The sequence below is a fragment of the Oncorhynchus nerka genome, linkage group LG3 (genome assembly GCF_034236695.1).
Source record: "Oncorhynchus nerka isolate Pitt River linkage group LG3, Oner_Uvic_2.0, whole genome shotgun sequence".
Classification (NCBI taxonomy): domain Eukaryota; kingdom Metazoa; phylum Chordata; class Actinopteri; order Salmoniformes; family Salmonidae; genus Oncorhynchus; species Oncorhynchus nerka.
The window spans coordinates 33,485,347-33,511,646 of record NC_088398.1 but is presented as its reverse complement, the minus strand read 5'-3'; the positions used below and the strand labels follow the sequence as shown (position 1 = coordinate 33,511,646).

The 26,300-nt window shown below is 40.3% G+C and overlaps 1 protein-coding gene across 1 annotated transcript; it reads right to left on the bottom strand.

Moving 5' to 3' along the window:
- Positions 1 to 17,645: 17,645 nt before the first annotated feature.
- LOC115107032 (zinc finger protein ZIC 5-like) lies at positions 17,646 to 22,998 on the bottom strand. The gene is made up of 2 exons (XM_029630370.2): positions 21,784 to 22,998; positions 17,646 to 20,081 (listed from the first exon to the last, which is right to left on the bottom strand). Exons 1-2 carry the CDS (start codon positions 22,844 to 22,846, stop codon positions 19,642 to 19,644), a joined length of 1,503 nt encoding a protein of 500 aa, XP_029486230.1. The 5' UTR covers positions 22,847 to 22,998; the 3' UTR covers positions 17,646 to 19,641.
- Between the last annotated feature and the right edge of the window lie 3,302 nt (positions 22,999 to 26,300).

The window sequence follows — 26,300 nt, the reverse complement described above, 5'->3', positions numbered from 1 at the left end:
AGATGGAAATCTATTAGGCTGGGAGGCTGTTTTCATAGCCCCAGTTATGTTGATCGAGATTGCTTTCATAAATTAAGACCATATGACAGAGAAGAGAACATGCTTGCAAAACAATGTCAGATGAACATTTAAATGAAATGTTTTACATATTTTTCCATTAATCTTGATGGTACCCGGGTGGCAGGTGGCGAAGATTTGCCCAAATACGGACTTCATTATTGTGCTAATGACAATATGCAACATATTAATTTCAACAAAAGAGTATTCCCATGCAATAAAACAACTAGTTTAAATAATAGACACCAGAAGTCTTTGACCACACAGTTTGACAATTAAAGTCCTAAAGTGATTTTGAGGCATTTGTAGCATAATGATGAGTTGATGAGGCAATGTTACATGTAATGTGATTTAACCCGCTAACTCTCCAATTAGACTGTATTCAGATTTCCTATAATTTACTGTAGGCCTGCCTTTTTCAGTATCAACTCTTTTGAGATACTATACGAAGTATCCTGAGAAGACTGGCCTACTATTACACCTATATCTCTCTCATTTTCATCTGTAAGTGAGTAGACTAAAGTTCTCATTTGATATCATTTTTGCAGAGATAATTGTCTTTTTTGTTAGAACATTTTGAAGGCTCGAAAAATATTTCCTTTTAGAAGTAGCCTATTTGAACATAATGATAAGGTTTTCGTTTTTTCATGTTATTTGTATTTTGGAAAAATGTCTAAGATTTAAATTGATGAATAATTACTTGAATATTGTTTTTACATTAAGACTCTTGGTTCAAAATGTGTGTGATGGGTGTGTATTTGTGACAGTCAGTGGTAAAAAAAATATACTTTTCAAATCATTTGTATTATTTTCATGAAATGGCCCATATGAGACAAGCTAGGATGTAAAATAATCCACCCATTGTGGAAACATATAAAGGAAACGAAAATTGATGTTTGATTTTTGAACGTATTTTAAGAGAACTAAGTCCCAAAAAGGCCTAAAAAAACTCATGTGATTTACTATGCTCGTTCAATTTAAAATAGTAGCCTATAAATATAATAACCTATTTTCCATTAAATAATGTATCTTCCAAATGAACAAACTTTCATAAATAGTCTATAAAAATGTGTGTTTGTTTTGTTTATTATGTTTGTTGCAGGCACGTTTATATATATTACTTGGTCTACACTTTCATTGTTAGATCTCTATTGAAAATGTTATTCGCAATATTAAATAAGGCCTATGGTATCAATCTACAATAGTCTCTAGTGCTTTAGCGTCACTAACTTCATTTGGAGAGGCCTATTGTCTGTGAATAAATACGTGTCAGTAAGTGCAGTAGAGGCAGACAGAGAGACTGAGCGAGGCGGCTGAAACCTGGTATCATTGTGTACAAAATGTTCTAAAAGTGACTGCTCTTTCTGATTTGGCTATTTCATAGGCTACCAAATAATAATTTATCAGAAAATTATCAGATCTAAGATTTTATCTTAATAATTGTATAATTGTAGCCTATTTGTCTCTCTGTCATTGTGTTTTGGTGAAAGCTAATGCCCCCTTCAATGTATTGGGACAGACAGACCAGTCCACCACTCTCTGCGGTTAGTGCTATCCGGGATCCTTGGGACGTCCGTATCCTAAATCCTAATCTTAAACCCTACCCTAACATTAACCATTTTACATTTCAACTTCAATGGGGTAGGGACCCTCTCTCTGCGGACCAACACCCGGGTGCTCGGGCACTGACTCCCCTCTCCTTAACGGGCACAGATCAAAGGCAAGCCCGGCCAAGGCGGATCCCACTAAAACCTGGCCTCTTTGTCTGCAGTTGCTAGGAGGCTAATAAACTGAGTCAGGGTGTCGGGCCAATGGTAATGAGTCGTTACAGTGTGACAAAGTCCCTCCAACTTTTCATTTTAATATGTTGGAGCTCGGTGTAGCAGCGGTTATATTGCTTGTCAGATCTGGAGGCCCTTTCATGGAATGCTCAATAACTTTGGAGGTGGGAAGTGTTGTTTGTTTAGTGACGCTGCTTCATGTCATAGGCCTATCCCAAGGGACCTTCAAAACTTGACAATATTTAAACTTACATTTCCAACTTCACCTGTCACTGTTTCGGTTTCTGGTTAAATATATAAATGTTCTATGCATTTTATGTAGCTATTTCAAAATTAAATGAGTCTATATGTCAGGTTCCTTAATTTGAACATGGATGCAATGTATGTTTAAGATGTCTAATGGTATTGGTCTTCACAAATGAATGAACGGATACTGACGACATGATAATGGATTGTTCATGGTGTTTCATTGGTCACGTGCTGGTTTTACATGTGAATGACATTATTGACAATATCACTGACTTTCTAATATCCCTTTCATACACAGACCTACATCCCATTCATGTACCACACCTGCATTTTTAGACCAGCTTCTTCCTATATCTGAAAGGGCTAGTGGTAAAAAAAAATAAAAGCTACCTTTAGTCATGATTCCTGAAATTTTCTCAGACCCTGTAACCAAAATGCAGGTATCAGATCTGTGTAAAAGGTTCTATGCATTTTTTGCAGGTGAATATATTAACACTTTCATTGTTTAACACCTCCATCATTTGTACTGCAAACTGGCCTCGTGGTTTAACCCCCCTCCTCTCCCAATTTGCCTGTTACTCCCTGACATTTATGAATAATAAGTGGTAAATAAGGGGCTGTTTGAAAGGAGGTCAAATTAAAGTTGAGTTATACATGTAGGCCTAACATGCCGCATATTCCGTCTGAAATGTGTATCAGCTATTAGCAAAACAGTGCACTCCGTAGGAACAGGTGAAGGCCTGGCGCGCACATGGGCACCTGCACACCTTGTTATTACCGCAACTGCGTGAACACAGACAGCGAGATGCTCAGCCAACAATCACATTCCAACTCTCCCTCCGTCCCCGGGTTCCCAATTCGACTTTATGTTTCCTGTCCTAGCTCATTTCCACTCGCTGTCGTGTTTGTTAGCACTCTTCACTATTTGGGCGACAGACAGACGGGGTGTTTTTAGGGAACTCTTGAGTGAAGGCTTTAATTTCATCCCTAATTTCTTGAACCCTGCTATCTCGGTTTTCATGCTTGTCCAACTCTTGAATGTTGACTAAACCGTTTATTTTAGGGGGACGTCCAACTGCAGTGTGATGCTGACTGACTTGTGACATGCCTCGCATTGTCCCATGGACAATAAGTCTATAGGGAAATGAATGGAATGTTTATGGAAAAGTTCCGCTTAATTCTACTGGATCCATGGGTATTGTGACCATTCATGTATTTCAAGTTTGCAAGTTCGGCTATTTATAATACACGATGACCGTCGGCTATAGGCCTTAGCGGAAAACTCCACCCCAAAACTATCTTTTGGTATTTGTTTCATTAATCAATTGTTGATATATTCCCAAAATGTTTTGCATGTCAGCAATCACATTTTCAAGATAAATAACTTTTAAAATTCAGACATACAACTGGTATTATGCATAATACTGGCTGTATTTCTGCATTTTGAAAGTTCTATATCTTGCTGACATGCAAAACAATTGGCTAATGAAACAAATGTATTTTATTGAACCTTTATTTAAATACCAAAAGGGTGGAATTGTCCTTTAAGTTATGAGATGCGAAAGCTCCACACCCTTACAGAAAGGGAAACAGGGACTCTACTTAGCAACAGTGATAACCTTTTCTGATAACAAATAATTATTGTCAGAATGATTTCAAAAATATATATTTTAAGTTGGGCAAATCAGCTGTTTCAGGACACATTTCTTATGTATATACTAATTTTCTTCATTTCAAATCAAAACTGTTTACTGTTGTTTCGCCTACATAATTCAAGTAGCTTGTTGGTTAGATGGAATATTTTTTTTCTGCATGTCAGAAACGGAATGATAAAAAGCTATTCTCACACAATGCATAACACATTTGCTACAAGTTTATTAACGCGTTATTCGTAGCGGAACACATTTCCCGAAGAGAAGATGTTTGTTGTATTGTCCATGATTCATTACATTTATTATCTATTTTAAAAATATATCATCGCGCGTGTCTTTGTGTCTAGTCTTAGGACCTACTTCAGGGTTTGAGAAGTATATGTCATTATGTATGGTAATCCAATTAAACACGATAACCCAGCACTGGCACTTCATATTTTATTCATTTTCTTACATTCTTGACAAGCGTACTTGCTTTATGTGAAAGAGGGCGTCAAGGACACTTATCTCAAGAGATACTATGGTCTATAGAGCCTCTACTTCAAAGTTTTAAAGAATTGCCACATTGTCCATACACTAGTTAAGCTTTTGAAGTGTTTTTATTTTTTGATGTCATGTTTTCGTTTAATACAACCGTTTAATACAATACTTTAAATTAACATTAAGGTTACCTTTCATTGCTAATTTTGATTCGCAATATCAACCTATGCCTGCAAGTAGAACTGCTCAATTGTCCGTTTTTTTTGTTGTTTGCAAATTCAATTGTTCTGTGTCAATACAACACTTGTACTTATTATTGTTCGTTTCCGTTCATGTGTAACATGTTGTTATGACAGCCTAGGTAACTGATGATGCAGCTCTACTAGTGATAGATAACCGATGGGACAGAATGAACAATTTATCCCCTATATTTCTAATGTATTTCAATTCATTAGAACGGTGATAGGCTACTCTTTACATGACAACTTGCTACAGTAGCCTACAGTTGTCTGTATGAGAAAGTGTTACTGTTGTGGAACGTCAAATGTAGTGTTAATGTGAGAGGATGACATTTGTGGGGGCTAAAATGGGCCATTTATTAGCCATTTAATAATGACAAAAACAATTTATTGCAACATTATTGACATATTGCAATATTTGAAATGTTACATCTAAATAGCTGTGAAATTACTTTATATTGGCCCATGTCGCTCGGGAAGTAACTTATTAATATTTCGTTGCAAGTAAGCCATTGTCAGTGGTGACAATGATTGGTAATTTAATATGGGTAGGCCTAAAAACTAAATTCGGAGAGAATGTGTGAAGAACGAGTTTAGCCTATAATGTGATAACCAACAGCGCAGTGAAATTTTCAAAACATCTCTTGGCTATATTGTGTGTATGGTATTCAAAAATTACAGGTAACTGACACTAATGCGCTCTCTATGGAGCGTTCTCCGAGGGGAACTAAAGTATATGGGGATGCACTTAATGAAGCTCCACTTGCCCTCTGAGTCGCCAGCACAGTATGCAGCAGTGAACTTTGGATCAAACTTCATGAGTTCTGTGCGTCGTAAAATGTTGTAGTCTACCAACACAAAAGGAATCATTGATACTCGGGATATTGGTTTTATTAGACCTTTAGGGTGATATGGGCGAATGTGTTTCATATAGGCTTACTTAAACTACTATTTTGGGGACTTGAAATATTTAGGCCTAAGTCTACTAGGCTACTTTAAGAAACTTGTATTATTTCATCAGTGGAGGAATTTCGCCAAGGTAAAATGAGAGCTGCCAGAGATCGGCCTATATTTATGGTAGGCCTATTCAATTTAGTTTTGTGTTCTAGTTAAAATGGTTAAAAGTATTCTTTTTTTTACTGTATGTAACTGTATATCTTATCGGCTAATAATCATTTATTCATGTTGAAAATATCAGGAAATAATGGCTGTTTTGGAGTTTGACTTGCTGACTTGCCTGGTTAAATAAAGGTAAAATAAAAAAATAAAATTATATATCTTAACTTTTTTGTTGACAATTGCCCCTCTCTCATCACACTAAGTAAGCATAACTGACATCCGGTCGTCTCATCCGAGAACATGCTCATATTATCCTTATCATTATTATTATTATTATTATTATTTCCATCGTGTTTCGTTTCCTAGCTGTCACTGGTTGCCATTGTCCTAGTTTGAGCGATAGGAGACGCCGCCGCCTATACCATCCTCCCGCACAGCTCAATGCTCCACATGCCGGCGTAATGAGGGTTCCTGAGGGGCCCTCCCGAGTAAGGAGGTGAGGTAACCCTGCCACGGACAGCCAGCAGCACGCTCCAACACCTCCATTCGCCTGCTCCCCCGGGCCGCGCCTGCCGAAGCCCCTTCACCGAGAGTTCACGTCCAGCGCGCAAGTTTTGACAACGATAATGATGCGCTCAGTGAGAACGATAAAGGAGGAGGTTGCGTGTATATTTTAATGTTTGAGAGAATGTAGGGAAATGACGGAATGTTATGACTTCTTCTTGGACCCACTTGTACCAGGACCAATTTGCAGCGAGTAAGCTATGGCTATGTGCCTGAATTCAGCTAAGCTCGATTAATGAATCTCATGCCACAAATCTTACATTGCCTTACTTCTTAAATAATTACCGTGCAATTAGTCATATTGCTCAAGGCAAGGGTGCAAGTATTCTGGAGGACAGTAGGAGGGCACTGATCACCACTTAGCTCATATGATGTGACCCCACACACCTCTATCCAGGTAGCTTACTGAACGTGCATAACAGATCCCTCCTGTCTCTGATAAATACCATTTAATGCCTACTCTAACTGCCTGTCAATAGCCTAAATCAAATCCAACCCAACTTGACTACTCGGACTCTTTGCACATATATTTTTTAAAATACATAAAATGACTTATGAACTAAGACGGTCTGGTTGAGAATGTGCTCTGCTTGCTATGATGCCTTGCCACCAAGATCGCTGGGGTTCGTTAGCAAGATCTGCTGTCATTTACCATCGCTAGTGTCAGGGAAGGGCCAAAAGGTGTCGGTCCCTAATGGGGATGGCCTAATTACACTATTAGTCTTCTGATTGGGACAGTCCACTCCTATGTGACCTGAGGGACCAACTGAGACACAGCATTAGGGCCATCATCAGCTTGATAGAACACCCTGGACTCACTCCAATTCGCATACCGGCCCAACAGATCCACAGATGACACAATCTCTATTGCGCTCCACACTGCCCTTTCCCATCAGAACAAAAGGAACACCTATGTGAGAATTCTGTTAATTGACTACAGTTTAGCGTTCAACACCAGAGTGCCCTCCAAGGTCATCACTAAACTAAGGACCCAGGGATTAAACATCTCCCTTTGCAACTGGATCCTGGATTTTCTGATGGGCTGCCCCCAGGTTGTGAAGGTTGCAACAACACATCCGCCACGCTGACTCTCAACACGGGAGTTCCTCAGGGGTGCGTGCTTAGTCCCGTCCTGTACTCCCTGTTCACCAATGACTGCATGGCTGCACACAACTCCAACACCATCATTAATATGGTGGTAGGCCTGATCACCGACGACAACAACCTCTCCAACAACGTCAGCAAGACAAAGGAGCTGATCGAGGACTACGGGAAATGGAGGGCCGAGCACGCCCCATCCACAACGATGGGGCTGCAGTAGAGTAGGTTGCGAGCTTCAAGCTCCTCGGTGTCCACATCACTAAGGAATTCTCATGGTCCACACACACCAACACAATCGTGAAGAAGGCACGACAACGCCTCTTTCCCTTCAGGAGGCTGAAAAGATTTGGCTTGGGCCCTCAGATCCTCAAGAAGTTATACATCTGCACCATTGAGAGCATCTTGACTGGCTGCATCACCGCCTGGAGGGTAGTGTGTGTGGCCCAGTACATCTATTGGGCCTAGCTCCCTGCAATCCAGGAATTGTCAGACTCCAGTCACCCAAGTCATAGACTGTTCTCTCTGCTACCGCATGGCAAGCGGCACTGATGCGTTGTCTTGGCTGTGTGCTTAGGGTCGTTTTCCTATTGGATGGTGAACCTTCGCTCCAGTCTGAGGTCCTGAGTGCCCTGGAGATGGTTTTCATCTTTTCCTTCATCCTGACTAGTCTCCCAGTCCCTGCCACTGAAAAACATTCCTGCAGCATGATGCTGCCAACACCATGCTTCACCGTAGGGATGGTTCCAGGTTTCCTCCAGACATGACACTTGGTATTGAGGCCATAGAGTTCCATCTTGTTTTAATCAGACCAGAGAATCTTGTTTTCTTTAGGTTCCTTTTGGAAAACTCCAAGTGGGCTATCATGTGCCTTTTAACAAGGAGTGGCTTCCACCTGGCCACTCTACCATAAAGACCTGATTGGCGGAGTGCTGCAGAGATGGTTGTCCTTTCGGGAAGTTTCTGCCATCTCCAGAGAGGAACTCTGGAGCTCTGTCAGAGTGACCACCGGGTTCTTGGTCACATCCCTGACCAAGGCCCTTCTTCCCATATTGCGCAATTTGTCTGGGTGGCCAGCTCTAGGAAGAGTCTTGGTGGTTCCAAACTTCTTACAATTAAGAATGATGAGAGGCCACTGTGTTCTTGGGGACCTTCAATGCTGCAGACATTTTTTGGTACCCTTTCTCATATCTGTGCCTTGACACAATCCTGTCTCGGAGCTCTACGGACAATTCCTTTGACTTCATGGCTTGGTTTTTGCTCTGACATGCACTGTCAACTGTGGGACCTTATATAGACAGGTTTGTGCCTTTTCAAATAATGTCCAATCAATTGAATTTACCACAGGTGGACTCCAATCAAGTTGTAGAACATCTCAAGGATGATCAATGGAAACAGGATGCACCTGAGCTCAATTTCAAGTATCTTATCAAAGGGTCTGAATACTTCTGTAAATAAAGTTTTTCAGTTTATTATTTTTAATCATTTGCAAAATGTTTTTCTCTTTGTCATTATGGGGTATTGTGTGTAGTATTCAGTCAATTTCATAATAAGGCTGTATCGTAACAAAATGTGGAAGTCAAGGGGTCTGAATACTTTCCCAATGCGCTTTATAGCCAAGTTATTGTTACTCATTCTGTATTTATTCCCTGTAATATTTTTTAAAATTGTACTATTATTTATTTGTATTTTTCTCTGCGTTGTTGGGAAGGGCCTGTAAGTAATGCCCCCTGCTTGAACCACTGTCTACACCTGTTGTTTTCAAAGCATGTGACAAATACGATTTAATATAATTTAATTTGACAGATCTCTGAGAAATTGATAAAAATGCTAAAAGTGTTACAGCCATTCCTGGTCTCCCCAATGTAGTAAATTCTCTAATGGTAAATTTGCTAGACGTTCCTGTAATACGCCCACCCATCATTTTTTGCTTAATTAAGTAACCTTTTCTCTTATACAGTAGAACCAAACCAAACATAACATATGATACTAATTTGAGTGTCACAGATGCACGTTTACTATGTTAAGTCTTTGAGGCCAGGCTGCACCTCCGGGCTGCATGGCCCTGGTGACGCAATGTGGCCCTGACTCGCGCCAGGGATTCTTCACCGCTAGTTTATGTGCGTATCGCCCCCGGATTAGAGCCCTATTGAAGACATGGGGGTATGGAGTTATTTGGGGACCACGCTTGGCAAACGGCCCACAATGAGCGACAGAGGAGGGAAACAATGTAGGAGTCAGTCAGATCCCTGCCTCTGGAGGTGGAATGCCCCCTGCTTGAACCAAAGCTCATTTGACCAACCATGCCAGCTGGCGAATTTGGACATTATTTGGTTTTGGTTGTTTCTGTCTGTCTGGCTCTTTTTTGTTCAGCCTCTGCCTTTCTCTCGCTATCTCCCTTTCCCTCTCTCTTTATCTCTCTACCTATTTTGTGCCACCCATACCTGTTTGTGCCACCCTCTCTCTCTCCTTTCTCTACCTGGTTTTGTCTATCTCGCTCCCTCTGTTTTTTATCCTCCCCTCTTTCTTGTTTGCCAGAATGATGGTCCTGCTCTCCTCTCCTCCTCTCCAGCTGTGAGAGAAGGATTTTCTCCACTTTTGAAACTGACCTTCTTCGAGGAAGGGGAAGCGTTCAGGCCCCGGCCTCTGATATGTCAGCCGTGATAGTGCCACACAAATCTGGTGGAGATCCTTCCTACTGGGCACAGGTGTCAGTTCAACGTCTGGTTTTGATTTACATTTGGTTGAGTTGTCAACTAACGTGAATTCAACGTGAAATCAACAAAAAACTGTACCATGTCATTGAATTTAGATTGAAAGTTGGATTTAAACAGACAAAATGCCCTTACGTTGATTACTTTTTGCAAATCCAATCAGTTTAATGCGTTGGTTCAACATCATCACAAAGATTGTTTTGGTTGAAATAATGTGGAAACAATGTTGATTCAACCAGTTTTCACCCAGTGGGTTATCTGTGCCCACGGCGGAAGGGGTGGGTCTGGGGGGAAAAGAGGGATGAAGAATGGAGGGAGAGAGATACGGCATATCCAAGAAGTGTCATTGAAACGTTTTGACCCAATCCACAAGGCATGTAATTAAGACACAGATTTGGATAAAGCAAAAAAGATAGAGATGTAAAATTTGGGGGTGGGGAAGATGGTGAATGTGATCACTTTAAAGGTAAAGAAATCCATTTGGGGGGTTGATTTTGTTAGAGTTCAATGTATTTTTACAGGACATTGCTTTTATGGTATTTATGCAGATCTCCGCTGCATCAAAGCATGTTTTCAAAAACAATCCTAGAATATCAGAAAATGTTCAGTTCAAGATTAGAACAATTTGATATTTTTGCATACTTTTAATCTGCACATTCTTGTGCATTTTTTAAATTGAAACCTTAATAGCCTTGATAATTGACCAATGTGTCATTACAGATAATGTGCAACAAACCTCTTAAAAGTCACTGACAATACCTGTTGTGATGTTTTGTCAACACCTCAAACATGTTACAACCTTTCTAGACATTATCATTGCTTTGTACCTATACTAGGAGAGGCATACACACCAACCCCTTTGTCACCAGGTGTGTTTTTTTGTATTCTAACCTTACCCTAACACTAAACCAAGTATATGTATTGCCTTAACCAGCCTCTAACTATAACCATAACCAATTGGGATTGGATGCCTAAACTTAATCAACTTAAACAAAATCACATTAATCACAAAAGTCTGCTCTGCTGTTCTCATAGCAGCATTACATTTCTGCAGGACCCGCTCAAGGCAAGCATGGCCTCAGTGCAACACTGTAACGCCATCCAACAAAACAAACTGTGCATCTCCTAAAACATTCCCTTCCTCTCACGGGATACAACCCAGCCGCAACACAGTTCCACCCCCTACCACCTGGTGATCTCTTGGAAGAACCCTGCGTTTATGACGCATTTCCAAACAGGATTTACCCCAGTGTTTTTCTCCAAAACGCTCAGACTTTTCTGTTTTAATTTACTAGGGCCGGCACCCGTGTCTCACTGGGCCATGGCTGTGGCGGACCTGCTCTCACTTGGAGCCAAAGCCAGGCCACTGGTACTTTTCAACTGTAATTTACATAACAATGGTTAACTGTGAACTTTAATACCTTCTCACAAAGAAACTGTTTTGATTATGCAGAGGTTGTTGATTCTGCTCTTCACAAGTCCTCATTGTCAGCCCTAGCTATGGAAACACAATTTCCCTAGTATAACATAAAGGTGCATACACTAGTGTAATATTGGTGTTACTGTTGAAAATCAGCATTATAGGGTTTTACAGGCCCCCGTCACACCTGAGGAGAGACTTGTGAAGTAGTGCACATAAGGGCTCTATACACACCCTACGCAAACAGAGCAACTGAGTTATTTTCCTAAATTTGAGCCACACAAAAGTGTGTTGAAATACTAGAAAACTACGCTGCGTTTGCGTAAAGTGTGCAGCGGCCTTTAGTGTCCGGCTCATGTGGTTGTCCGTGGACGACCTTGCTTCCCTCACCTACTGCCTTGGAGTGGCTCCCAGTCCCAGGGATGGGGCCTTTGGACCAGCACCAAGTCTCTACCCCCACAGATGTTACTGAGTGTCCAGATATTATGTCAGGTTCTCTGGGATGGAGGCAGGCAGGGGGAGAGTGATGCATTGGTTTGAGTTTGACTGGGGTGGATGACTGGGGTTGATGCATGGCATGGGAAGTAGCCATACAGCCAGACAACCATACACACAGCAATATGTTATAAGAGTACAAAATATGTGAGGCAATCAGGAATGTGCAGATGACTAAAGCATGAATTGAAGTATTTACATGAAATGTAAAGATGTATTATTTAGCGTCAAATGGCCTCCTACATATAGTTTTCGATCTCCTTTTGCATTGAAGCAAGTCTTTCTGCTCAATGAGTGCATTGTTTGGCACATAAGCCTATTGTAGGGGCTCCCAAGTGGCGCAGCAGTCTAAGCACTGTATAGCAGTGCTAGAGGCGTCACTACAGACCCTGGTTCGATCCCGGGCTGTATCATAACTGGCCGTGATCGAGTGTCCCATAGGGCGGTGCAGAAATGGCCCAGCGTCGTCCGGTTAGGGGAGGGTTTGGCTGTGGTAGGCCGGCATTGTAAATAATAATTCGTACTGACTTGCATAGTTAAATAAAGATTAAATAAAAAAATAAACTGTACATTTTATTATTTTGAATAGGGCCATCAATAGGCCAATAATGACACCAATAATGTTTTTGTTTAGGATAAGGAATCTGATTAATATTTTGAAATATTTCTTAAATAAATTGTCTAAGTAAGTTCTATCAGTTGATATAGCCTAATAATTGAATTGATATTTGGTTTGTATTGTAAGTTTTTACCTTTGCGCTTTGGAACATTTACAATTATTCATACTTTAGTTAAACGTAGACATGTAGATCATCAAACTCATTCAGGCGATTCCCTTGAGAGAACAAGTTCAAAATAATAGGCCTATTTTATTACTCATAGAATAATAATATAATAAGAAATTGACAACGTTGTTTTTAGGCCTATGCGTGGCTATTTTAATTGAAAATATAGCTGACAATTTTAATTAACAGATTTGCTATAGCCTACTATAATAATTAATGTATTACATCACTGAATCTTTCGTGGATGTAGGCAATATACAACCCTAATATCTAGGCTATAACCCTTAATAATGACAATCTATCGATATTGTTCACTTTTCTAATATTTGGGTGTTTAATCACAATTTTATGAAAAATAACACTTCCCCAGAATAATAAACTGCCACAGGAGAAGTTTTCAAATTAGACACCTAAATTGTTTTGGTTGACATGCTGGTCTTACTTTAATGTTGGCACTGACCCCCACCCAACTCTGCAACTGAGGCCAGTGCATTTGTATTTGCCGACGGTTTTGTTTGTAAAGTAACAAAATAGGCTCCCTTTGAAGTTATTAGGCATACCCCACAAGTGAGAACACTTGTTTGGCGTAAAACTGTGCTACCAGAATGAACTTTACATCCTTTTTGAGTACTTTTGAATAAATGTTCTAAATACGAGATTGAAACATTGAGGATCCTGTTGTTGGTACACTGTGCAAACAAGACGAGTCACAGGCAAACAAAACCTGATTGTAGACTATGACACGACAATCCCTGCTGGGTTTTGCAATATAACAGTATAACAAAAATCAAGCTTTTCCCAGCTAATTACAAATAAATGATGATGTGCTCACTAAGTAATTGATTTAATGAAGTTCCTATGAAACTATTAAAACCGGGTATAGGTCAGGACAGTTCCCCCCTGGCGTGCCCATTGTCGGATGTTTAACTCTACCACTCCTTTCGGAAAGACATCGGGGCTAATAGGTGAAACCACAGCTGCTCGAGTGAGGGTCGAGGGGAGAAAGTAGTCCTCCTTTTATGCGTCCAGACCACGAACAGCCACTCACCCAGTCCCTAATCTAACAGGACAACACATTTCTCCAACTTTCCCCAAGCTTTCAAACATGCATCATTGAGTTCAAGCGGAATTCGCCCACGTCCGTTCTCTAAAGTTTCCCTACTGGAACAGAAAGATTCAACCTTACACTATAAAAGTCGCTAGTTCAGGCATGATCTTTTCATATTTTGACAGTTCGGCGCTTAGGCTACATAAGTACTCACTGTGCGCTGAGCAGAAAAAATAGCCTACGCCCGCTGTCTCGATAAATCTTTAGCGGTTTGGAAGGTGGGAGCTGACCGGGTGATGTAGGATGTTCAACTGCAACTGGATTCTACAGTTTTCTCACTTATTCATGTAACTTAAGATACTGGCCAGGTAGGGTGCTATGAAGAGTTTGGCAAAATGCCTAGACAATGAACATGTGCCCAGTTTTCTGGGTCTTGCCTGCATTGCACGCTGAGGAGGGAGCAACTGAATCGTAATATATGATGTAAGAAAGTCAGAGACTGTCTGTCTGACATCAAATAGACAACATGAGGGTTTAAAATGTACACATATGTTTCCATCATGGGACGTGTTGGGATAGAGGAGCTTGACCCTCACAGTGCAGGGTGTTTTAGCAAGAGTGACAAATGGCAGCTTGGTCCAGACAAATCATTTTGCAGGGGGAAAATTATAACCATTTGTTATGCAATAAATAATAAGATAGATAAGCATACAATAATAAAAGATACTATTTGATTTATTCATCTGCATTAACCTAAATGGTGATGGCATGAATTTGCCTTTCATAGCCTACAATGACGACAATGTAAGAATAATCGAATAGCCTATCCCTTGATGCTATTGTCTTCAACAAGTGTTTTGTAATGCTCACGTCCTTGTTGATATAACTGAAAACAAAGTATTAAAATAGGCACCACTAATTATCTGAATATATTACCATGTATTTCATTATGAACCATGAAAATATTAATGACATGTCTGTTATATTGTCATAACTGGTTATAAATTAATCCCATGATATATTTTATCACAAGATATATTCGCATTAACTTTACATTTTTGCATCATTACACAAGTGTATCCCAGACAAATCGGGAGTTGTAAATTGAATCGACAAGGAGACAAAACTAGGCTACCCTTGCGAACTTCGCCTTTCATTGGCAGAGGTACGGGGACAAAGGGGAGGCATTGCTCGCTTACAATCACTTTAATTAACAACCGCTTCAAAAGTTAGGGAGAAATTCAAAAAGGATGAGAGCCCTCCAAATTCAGTCCACTTGACGGGGTTTTCAGGTGGTAAACCTCACTATTTATCCTAGTGCTTTTATGCTAAAACATTATAAACCTGTCTCACCGCTAAAGGTAATAGTTTGGTCACAATTATGTTGGCAGACACATGAAGAAGGGGATGTTTCATATTTTGAGAGGGAAACGTTTCTGTCAGCCAGCGGCGCAAAGCCGTCGCAATGTGCTGCTTTTCGACTGACTTGGGATGTGTACAATTTGTGTAGGCAACCTTGTTTTCTTAGTCCCAATATTCTTATTATGTGTCCTGAATGATCATATATAGAAAGTTGGCATCCCATGAGATGCTTTTGTAAAGAATCCAGTATGAGCCATAACTTTAAGTGGAGCAAAGATGTTGCTGTTTTATCTGAGGCACAAGTGCAATAGACCAAATAGGCTACATCTTAGTTGGTTATATTATAAGGGAACATAAACTCAGTAGGCCTATAGCCTTAAAGATGTTGCTGTTTTATCTGAGGCACAAGTGCAATAGAACAAATAGGCTACATCTTAGTTGGTTATATTATAAGGGAACAGAAACTCAGTAGGCCTATAGCCTTAAAGACTAGACCTAGACCACAAACAATTGTATTTATGCTCAGTGTGCTGAACTTCAGAGAGAATGGTAATTCTTGTCAAATCTGACAAGACAACATTTGTTTTGGTCCTACGGTCGTCTCCGAAATTATCATTCAGCCCTTCTAAAGGGCGAAATGAGAGAGAGGGCGAGAACAAGCCCCGTTTTCCCCGCGACTTCTGCTTTGTCCTTGCCAAAGTGGCGTCTGCATGTCTGACTCGGCCGGTTACTGATTTGCAGGCGGCGTGGTAAGGTGGGCCATGTAAGTGATTTCCACGGGCATCCCACTAAAGGAGAACAAATCGCTGACAAAGGAGAGCCTTTCCCATTCAGTGCCGTCGTTAGGACAACCCAAAACTATTCCTCAGATAATAAGTTCTACTTCAAAGCGTTTCTCATTGAACGGTGACTGCTTCACTCCTTTTTATTAAGTCCGCCCTTTTCACGCCGAGGGAACTATCTCTTTGGTTATTTTTCTTCGTGTTTATTTTGCAACATTCACGGAGCACTTGTTTTAAATAAATAGAAGAGGATTTCGCCTTTGTCCAAATAAGGGTTTATGGATAAGAGGAGAGGCGACAAAAAAAAGCGACACAAGACTGCTTGTTTTCAATAAAACTTGATTATCTTCCATAAAACGTGTTTGCTGACAAAGTCGGAGAAAAAGTGAACATTGACTTAACCAACGTTTCAAGCAAGGTCAATTTAACTGCCTTGTGATGGAGATTCATATGAGAGATTCTGTCATTTTTTTTGTTGCGTTGATCAATTGTCATAGCAATTTGTGCTTCATATTGGTTGGCAAGCCTACATCTAAACACATAAGTCTGCTTCTTCACTTGGTGTGGAATTAAACTTAGCACCGATTGATTAGGTGCTTGTTTGTGGGGGGGTTTCTGTTCAGAGATGGATGCGCAACCCTCGCATCCTCTTTTTGCAGCTTGTTCTACATGACACAGAAACAAGACTCAAAGAGGTCGTCTCATGCTATAAGGGATAAAGACAAATGTTACTTATGGAGTGCAAAGGCAGCAATGAATCAAGTATTATATTATTTCACTCATTTAATTGTAATTGGCACACTATTTGAGACAATTGAAGTTCACCTGTGCAGGTTGTAGGCCTGAATGTATAAATTCACCTTTTTTGACTATTCTTTGCCCATCCTATAGCACCATACATTTTCACATAAAAAAGAGCAAAACAACAATAGTGTGTCCCTGCATTCCATTTTCTGTAAACAATATATGGGGACAAAACAAGAACAGCCTGTGCTGTTCTTGTTTTGCCTTTTTATGTGAAAATATAGGGCTGTCTGTGTCGACACATGAGGCTTTTTGGGGGAGAAGGTGCACTGTGCTCTTTGATGATCGTCCATTTAGTGGCAGTTAGTGTTTTTTTTTACCAGACATATTCAAATGTGAGCGGCTCGCTCCCCAATTGTCATAGAATTCCTAACGCACCATGAAGAGTGTCAAAGCGGCGGGCCTTCGGCTCAGAAGTATATCAGGCCTTTGAAGTGGTGCAGAACTCGCTTTGGTCAATTTGAATTCTATACATTGGACAGGGGCGACGTTTAAAGTGAGATTGTGCCTTTTAATGGAGGAAATAAGACGGGGACTTGTTTTATATACTTCGTACAAGGTCCTGCGTATTGTCAGATCTTTTCTATTGTCTTTTTTACCATGAATGATTCATGCCTCGGTTGCTTGTGCTGTCCCGCTTGTGCTGTCCCACTCTTCGAGAGCCATTAAGGGGATATACGTTTCCCCATTTGCCCTTCTGATTGGTTTATTTATGCCATCCCCTTCTTGGGCCTGTTGTATGTGAGTTACCACTCAATAGTGAAAACTTTAACTGTCAATAATTATGCATTTTTCTTTTGCAATGTGTTTGGAGCCTAAGTTACTTCGATCTTCTGTAGGCTATACTAATGTGATAACAGCTTTACAAGGTGCGGCAGGTAGCCTAGTGGTTAGAGCGTTGGACTAGTAACCGAAAATCGAATCCCCGGGCTGACATGGTAGAAATCTGTCGTTCTGCCCCTAAATAAGGCAGTTAACCCACTGTTCCTGAGCCGACATTGTAAATAAAAATGTGTTCTTAACTGACTTGCCTAGTTAAATAAAGGTTAAATAAAAAAAAATAAAACAACCGATTTTACCAGCAGTTGCATTTACTGCATGTAAACAAGTACATTATATATATTCTTGTTTAAGGAATGGCATCCGGCACTGGCAGGCCTCCTGAATTCAACGAAGAAACAATAAAGTTATGTAAACCAAAAAACACCTATTAACTCGGCATTGTGTGTTTATTCAGCTCTAGCTTGAATTTATACTGTCAATTGGATCACGAACATCAAGGGTCTGCACAATCATAGCTGTTTCATCACTTTTTATCCAACATAACCAACCACGCACCTCATAGAGAAAAACACAGTCACTGCAAAGGGCATGCGAGAGGAGGGACGTTTCACATTACACTGCCTATATTCAAGTAAAGAATTATACTTTACACTGCCTATATTCAAGTAAAGAATAATACTTTACACTGACTATATTCAAGTAAAGAATAATACTTTACACTGCCTATATTCAAGTAAAGAATAATACTTTACACTGACTATATTCAAGTAAAGAATAATACTTTACACTGCCTATATTCAAGTAAAGAATAATACTTTTTCTTTTACAGAACAAGATCAAAAGCATCAGTAAACTACTACTTATTCACCAAAATGTATATTATTATTCTTTGGTGTCTCTGTAAATCCATTACAACATTAATACCAGCAAATAAATTACAATGTACAAAACAACATTCTTCGTAATTAAGACTAAGAACAACAATCACGAGCAATAATACAATTATATACAAATCCGACGGTTAGGGACAAAATCTGTCAGTGTACATATTTATGGTCTCGAAGGACTTATTCGTAGGCTACTCTTTAACGAGTGAAAAACACTGGTGTAATTTTTTTTGCATCAAATATAGTCTTAAATACTTCTTAAATAGCCTAGGACAAAAAATATATATCCTAACTTAGTCATTGTATTAATATCAAAACTACATATGAACCCGTTAAGACACTTAGCTGTTAGCCATTATTATTTTGATTCCTATTTATGACTTAATTGGGTCATGTGTGTGCGACATGTCTCTCGCTCTCTGCAGGTGTTCGAAATTCAATTGGATGTTTACATTAGTTCTCGCATCTACTGTGAAGTATTCAAAAGAAAAATGAAATGCAACTCCACCATTTGGGGATGTTTAGTGTTCAAGGCTCATGTACTTTGCGTGAGCAACAACGTCTGTTTTCTCCCTTCTGTCTGAGATTAGACATTGACGAATAAGACATGTTACATTTCGAGGGGTTGCGATCATATGGACAATGTCAATGTACGCATAATTAAGAACTTATGACTTAATCATGTTAAAAGATGCATGGATGTAAATGTAGGTGTTTTTCCAAAGGCTTTTATCCTTACGAATGACATTGTATTTATGTTTCCAGTAGCCTATATTTAGGCTTCTCTTGGTCCTCTTAATATATATGATTTCCTTTTCTCAAATAATACTGGTGATTGTAGCTTTTCTATGTTGAGACTTGTTGATATGTCGATACATTCAGCTCTTTAGAAAGGAAACAAAGAGGGCACGTTTTAAAGGCAGTTGTTATTATTCATCATCTGACATCCGCGGCGCTATTTCTTGCTTCATATAAAATCCAATTGATATGCTTACAGCCAGTACAGTCCTTATGCACTTATTAGGTCTTAGCTTCGATCACACTGACAGTGTCGTTGCATTTTGGTACAACATAATTACATTCATTTCCAATGAAACGCTGCGTTTGCCTTGCAGCATTGCGTTGCAGAGGCAGTTGCAGTGCGTTCGGTTTGGTGCATACGTTGATTTATCGAACGTATGGGTCAAACTGTATGTGTTTACAGCTTGACAGTAATGGTAGCAGAAGGTGAATGTTGAACTGTTGTTGCATACATATCCAGATGATGCTGCGTCTTATTTTGCGCAAAACACTGTCGGTGTGTTCGAAGCGTTAGGCTACTACACATATATACATTTGAGAGACAATTTGGGCAATTATTTTTCTTCTTCTGTTTGTAAACATTAGAGCATTGTCCTTGGGTCTGAATTTCTGAAAGTGTCCTCCTCTTCCGAGTCCGTCGTTGGCACATTGCTGGATGGAGTGTGGAGATGGTTGGGTCCCCCGCTCCCCTGGCACACGTACCACTCATTAAGGTTGGTAACCTGAGGCGAGAGATTTGCTGACCGGTTCCTGTGCGGTTCGGAGGCGGGAGAAAGGGGCGCGCTGAGAAGGTTTGTAGAGGAATGGTACGAAGCGTTGGTGGAAGGGGGCGGGGGCGACTTGCAATGGACTTTCATGTGCTTTCGCAGCGAGCTGGGGTGCGTGTAGGACTTGTCACAGCCTCGGACTTTGCAGTAGTAAGGCTTGTCACTCGTGTGGACGTGGGAGTGCTTCTTCCGGTCACTGCTGTTGGCGAATTTCCTGTCGCAGCCGTCAAACTCGCACTTGAAAGGCTTCTCTCCTGGAAGAGATGGAGACATTTATCATTAGGCTACTCATATCCAATAACTCTCCGGAAAGGGTGCATGTACCATAACACAATGTGCACTTTGTGTTTCAAAAACATGATGAAGACATTTTATATTGGCCTTTATTAAAAACATTTCGTCAAAGTCCAAGGCGAATAATAAAGTTACCAAATGGATGGGATCATTAACCATTTTTATGACATCAAATCTATAGCATACAATATATTCCCAGCAAACAGCAATGTCAATTCCTTTTCATTTGGCCTATACAAACTATTATGGATTTTTCCACTTATTCAACAGGAACGTACACATGCTCTACCCAAACTAGGGCTATAATTGAATACATCGCTTAACTGCCTGGTAACATACCACTTCCCGCAGTAATTACTCCATAAATGGTCGGTGTGGCAGCCCATTCTGCCGCAAGGGCTTCCTGTCCGACATACCATATCTATTATACATCTACACCCGCCGCCACTCCTCTCCCACATGTACTAGGCATGTTCCTGACTGACTCACTTACATGAAACATAGGGTGGCCCGTGGGCTATTCTGCGTGAAGGCGTGGGGGAAATGTGTAGCTTAGTAATGAGGAAACAAGTGCATTTGTAGGCCTAAATTAATGTATTTTTTTATAAAGATAATCCTATATGGTGTAATGCTTGTATTGTAAAAATATTTTATGATTGTAAAATGGACAATTCAAAATATAAACATCATACACCAGGCTATCAAGATCTCATGCCTTCAAAGCATGGACATGGTGTTGGAGCAGCCCCTTCCCTCTGGGCACACACCAGTCTTGGGAGCCATTTGCTTTCCAAACAGGCCAGCCCTTAATGACATACTGGCTTCATCTTGAATAAGTAGTCGTGTGAGTTATAAGTTGGAAAGTTGGTCTGCTTTGCAGGCTATTCAGTAACATAGCACGCGCGGCACTGCATACTGTATTGCATCACACTACACGTGTTTAGACTGTCTTGCATTAACGCCATTGCTGTTGTTGGCCTTTAATGGCAAGTTCTAGGCTACTGTATATCAATTTGGAAGAAAAGCAAGCCCCAGTGGCCCGTTTTCGCTGTGTTGTTAATCTTCAGCCTGAAATGATGGTGGGTCAAGTTTCGATGTGGTTATCATCAGCCTATAACACAGTCTAAAACTGTTATAACTTCAACCAAAAATATATGGTTTAATTTTCAACCCGGAGCTCGATATAGTAACTTATCAAATCAGTGCATAGAGATTGAGATGATGTTCTTTTCTGCTGCGACGATTCGATATAGCAGTAACATGAGCCATATAGGCGTAAACGTCTTCTTCGGAATACACCTGGTATTCACTCACTTGGAAATACGTAAGCAAGGTTCACAAAACATATGGCATAACCACCCACGTCTAGTTCAATGTCTAACAAGCTTATGTTTCAGAAACTGTACATCAAATCAGGCGATGCCTTGGCTCGACTGTATGAATAGTTAGTTCTATTCGATTAAATCTCGTTCCCGTTACTTTTACGCATGGTCACCAGATGCCCGCCAGCAGTTAAAATGAAAACTTTTCACAATACATATTTGTTGTCTACAACGAAAAGTTTATTTAACAGTGTCAAAGCTTCTAATCTACTATGATTAAAGATATCTATTTCTGTTTTTTGATGCAGCTCTAAAATTATTCAGGCGCACTTTCACTGACCTGTGTGTGTCCTTTTATGAATCTTTAGATTCTCAGAGCGAGCGAACACTTTTCCACAGCCGGGGAAAGGACAAGGGAAGGGTTTCTCTCCCGTGTGAACTCGGATGTGGTTTATTAGTTTGTACTTCGCCTTAAAAGCTTTCCCCTCGCGTGGACATTCCTCCCAGAAGCAGACGTGACTGCTCTGCTCTGGTCCCCCGACGTGCTCCACGGTGACATGGTTGACCAACTCATGCATGGTGCTGTAAGTTTTGGAGCAGGGCTTCTTTGAAGTTTGCTCTTGATCAATCCATTTGCAGATTAACTCTTGCTTGATGGGCTGCCTCATGTATCTCAAAAACGCCCCCGCGGCTCCGTGAGGAGCAGAAGCGATGTTCACATTGAGGTTCATGGAGTTGTAGCTGTGGAGGGAAGAAGGTCCATAATGCTCGGGCCTGTGGACGAAGTGCTCTGGCCTGCCGTAGATGTCCCCCGGTAGACCCAAACGCATCTGCCCGTTGAGGGCATGGTGATGGTGGTGGTGGTGGGCACCTGGTGCTGCCTGGTCGTGGAGTCCAGAGAAAAGTGGAAGGGCACAAGTCTCGGCATGCCCATAAGCACCTGTTGGGGAGATGAACATGCCATGGTGATGAGGGGAGGAGGCTGAACTATGCTGGTCGCCAAGTGCATGCATAGCCGAAGCTGAGAGTTCTCTCCTGAGGATGTAGTCCCTGCTGTTAGAGTAGCCTGGGTGAGGAGCCACGGGGTAACCAACTGTGGTCTGAGTAGAAGTGAAGGATGCTGCTGCCACTGCGACGGTCTGAGCTTCAGGATAGCTCTGAATATGCTGAGAGGGGCTAAGTTTGAGAGCATTTGTCTGTGCCATGTGCTCGGGTCCAAATGGAGTGAGTGCCACTCCGGGGTCGTTGCCCATCTCTCCAGGGTGGTGGTGAGCATGGTGGGAGTGAGGGTGATGCCCCCCTAGCCCCGGGAAGCCTGTCATATTCTGATGAGGAAGAGGTTGAGTCGCTGCCAAATCCGCTAATCTTATCGCTGGATTCCTCTTGCTCAAAGGGGACTCCATTACTAACTACACTGTCAAGTCCATCCACTCTCACCACTATTGTTTCTCCCCCCGCCACCGCGATTTTCTAAAACATTAAAATATATGTATATAAGCGGTCTATATAACTTATTTTGTCCTGCCTCTAACTCTGCTTGTTCCTTTTCCCACTCTGTCCTCAAGCGATTGGCAGAACATACAACAGTTGGAGGACGCAGTAGGGAATACAGTTTAGAAATGGCACTGCGGGTATTGGACGGATTTAGGTGACTGGCAGTTAAGAGAACGAAGCGATTGGCTGTCGTTCAGCGCAGGGGCTCAGCGGGGTTCCGCCCCCTCGCTCTCTTTATCGCTGTTGACTCCAAAATGTTGTAGGCCTACTCACGAAGTTACCAGTAAATATGTTTATGCCCTCGGTGTTTACTGGGGGCTGGCGCATGTGGATACAATGTAGGACGTCTACAGTAGGCTATACAGACGTTCATTTCTTATTTTTCTTTTCCAGTGATTGGCGTAAGCCCAATGTAGAAAACACATTTTTTTCAGCATAAATCTAATAGGAGGACTTTTATTCAGGTCAAATTAAATTCATACAAATAAATAATAATGTAGATAATTAGCCAATCAAATACATTTAAAGCCATGGTCTGAAACAACTTATTTTGTACTCGAGACTAACCTCCATTAGGGGAAGCTTGAAATTGCGCATTGTCCACAACACTTCAAAGTAGTGATTCAAATTCAGTGTCTATTATCTTTAATTATTTATATAGTGTACAATATGCATGTTTTTATTTGCATACAATCACAATTTATAAAGCCTACCACCATAGCATATTTCCCCTTTAAAATAAATAGGCTAGAAAAATGTCCACTTGATATGTGTGACATGCAGGCCTACTATGCAGTTGACGTCTGTCCATGTTACGTTTCTGATTTATTGAGTTAGGCTATTGCAACTTTATACACCAGTAGCCTAATACAGTAATGCACAAGTTGTGCAAGTGTCAATGAGTACAACTGGATATCGTTTAATACTGTTCAGCAATCCGTGCATAAAGCAAAGTCGGAATATTGTGATTATTTTATTTGTGCTAATATATGGAGGTATACATGTTGCTTAGATATAGCCTACAAGCACATTCTGTAGAAAGAATGGAATATTTTATCAATACAAGACAAGTGTTTGCCAGAGAAAAGAGTTAATTTATGAATTGTATTATTGAAATGGATGCCAATTAATTCATTTAAAGTAGGCTACACACCGTGCAGAGTGCCACATTTCACAAGTTAAACATGTTGCATATAAAAATCATGTCCATTTTTTGTCTTTAGCCAACATTTGATGAACAAATTACACATACATTGTATTAAATTAATTGATGAGATGAGGTAAACGTTATTATATTTTAAGACCTATCAATATATTTTTACAAAATTACTTTCGAAATCTAAGGTTTCAGCATTGCTCCATGCATGGAGGGAGTTGAGTTGTGTAAAATAGTTTCTCCACAAATTGCCACTGATCCTCTCAAAATACTTAGGTTCACTTTTAATGACTTTAGCCATGAATGAAGCAAGAGGACAGTTGTCAATCTGAGGATGGGTTCACTTTTATGTTACTTTTTTTTCAGATTCATTTGTTTGACCCAAAAGTTTACAACATTAACATATGTAAATGAAATCTGTAAAATTATTATTACCCAAGTCACTCTTGGCATGTATACTTTTTACTTTTCAATGACTTGAAAATCAACAGTTGCACTCATAGATTATTAAAAAAATCGAATCAGTTGGAGCAATCTATTCAGGTTTCAAGAGGGAAAATAATCTCTAAAATGCTTTTAAAATGTCCATGGACGATGCTCAACAACATCAATAGTAGTGCGTAAAATGATCCGTGATATTGACTCTATCAGAACTTTGGCGTATATGGGTATTGACTTAAAAGGGAATAGGTCGGCATGCACCTGTGGTATAAACTAATTACTTACCATTGGTAGGTCGACTATACGTGCTTCAAAGTGTCATAAAGTATATTTTGTCTTACTTTTAGAATATAAAAAGCCACCATGCATAATTCAAATTAAAAGGAAGCACACCCCCCTAGACTTTTTTAGAAACCAAATTAATAGATAAGCTACACATAAAAATAACAGGTGTATAGGCTGCCAACTTTTAAATGTATATTTATAGAAATGTCTATTTATCGACCACCTTGGGATACATACAGTATGTTGTTATCATCTACGAACAAGTGGCTCACTCGATAATACGATTCCAATCTCAATGGGATCTCTAGGGTATAATAAAAGCGAATGAATGTATTACTTTACAAACCATATTAGTAAAAAGAAGGGTAAGTGGTTAATATGGCTATGATAGAATATCCGAATATTGTTAGCTTAATTCAACGAGGAGCACCCGTCTGAACTTCCCAAAAGAGTGAAGTAGTTCAATTCTCTGTTTCTGATTAGTTAGAACGCTCCTAAAGCCCGTGAGGCTACTTACTTCAGACGCCCAGCTGGAAGAAGCGAGCGAAATCTTTAAAAGTTTTTAAACAAAAGGCGCTTTGTTATTAAAAAGAAAAAAGGTTTATTTTACAGAAGAAGCCAAAAGTGCCGCATATGTGGTCTTAACGGGTCATAGGTCAAACATCCATGAATCACACAAGGTCACGGAAACCACACAAGTAACCTTCCAATGCGTCAACATATTGATATTGTCAAATATGAACTAGTGAAATACGCCCAGTTTCCTTCACCTTTGCGTTAGGCGCTGTAACATTAAGGCATAAAATACATTGTTTTATTTACTAGCCTTGTTGTCGGACATATTCAGATCATAAGCAATGTCGTGAATATTTGGATATAATTGATGTGTTTTCTCTGTAAACTAGGCATAATCAAATGTGTGTTGGTATCAATATATTCATTTCTATACATTTTTATAATGTTTTTTATATTTCTAACCCTTTTCAAGACTTTCTGTCTCTGAGTAATCTGTTGAAATACTCGTCTTTGGGGATTTTCAGAATCCCCCTTTCTCCTGAGTTTGATGGAAATAAGAACCCACAGATATGCGCCTTTGGTCCGATTGAGTTCTTTCTCTCTCATTTATTTTAATTTTTATCCTATCAAGTGACAGGGAAGGGGTTTTCCACCGAAATAGAGAAGTTCTTTAGAGAGGTCGGCATACGTGACTTTGAACTTGGATCAGCTCCTGCGTGTCCCGCGGTGCGGAGAGAAATTGGAAGAATGGCAGAGAACGCTCCGGCTGCTCCCGCTTTGGGGCTGAGAGAGGGACAGGATTCCCAAAGTTTTCAGACGTCCTACTCCCGGTCCCATTATTGACCGCTTTTTTAGAGTATTTGGGAGCCGAGAGGGACAAGAGAAAATATGATGTGTCTTGGAGCAGGAGGACTTGTGGGACTTGAATTCACTGGAAGTGTAAGTAAAACTTCCTTTCACTTTAG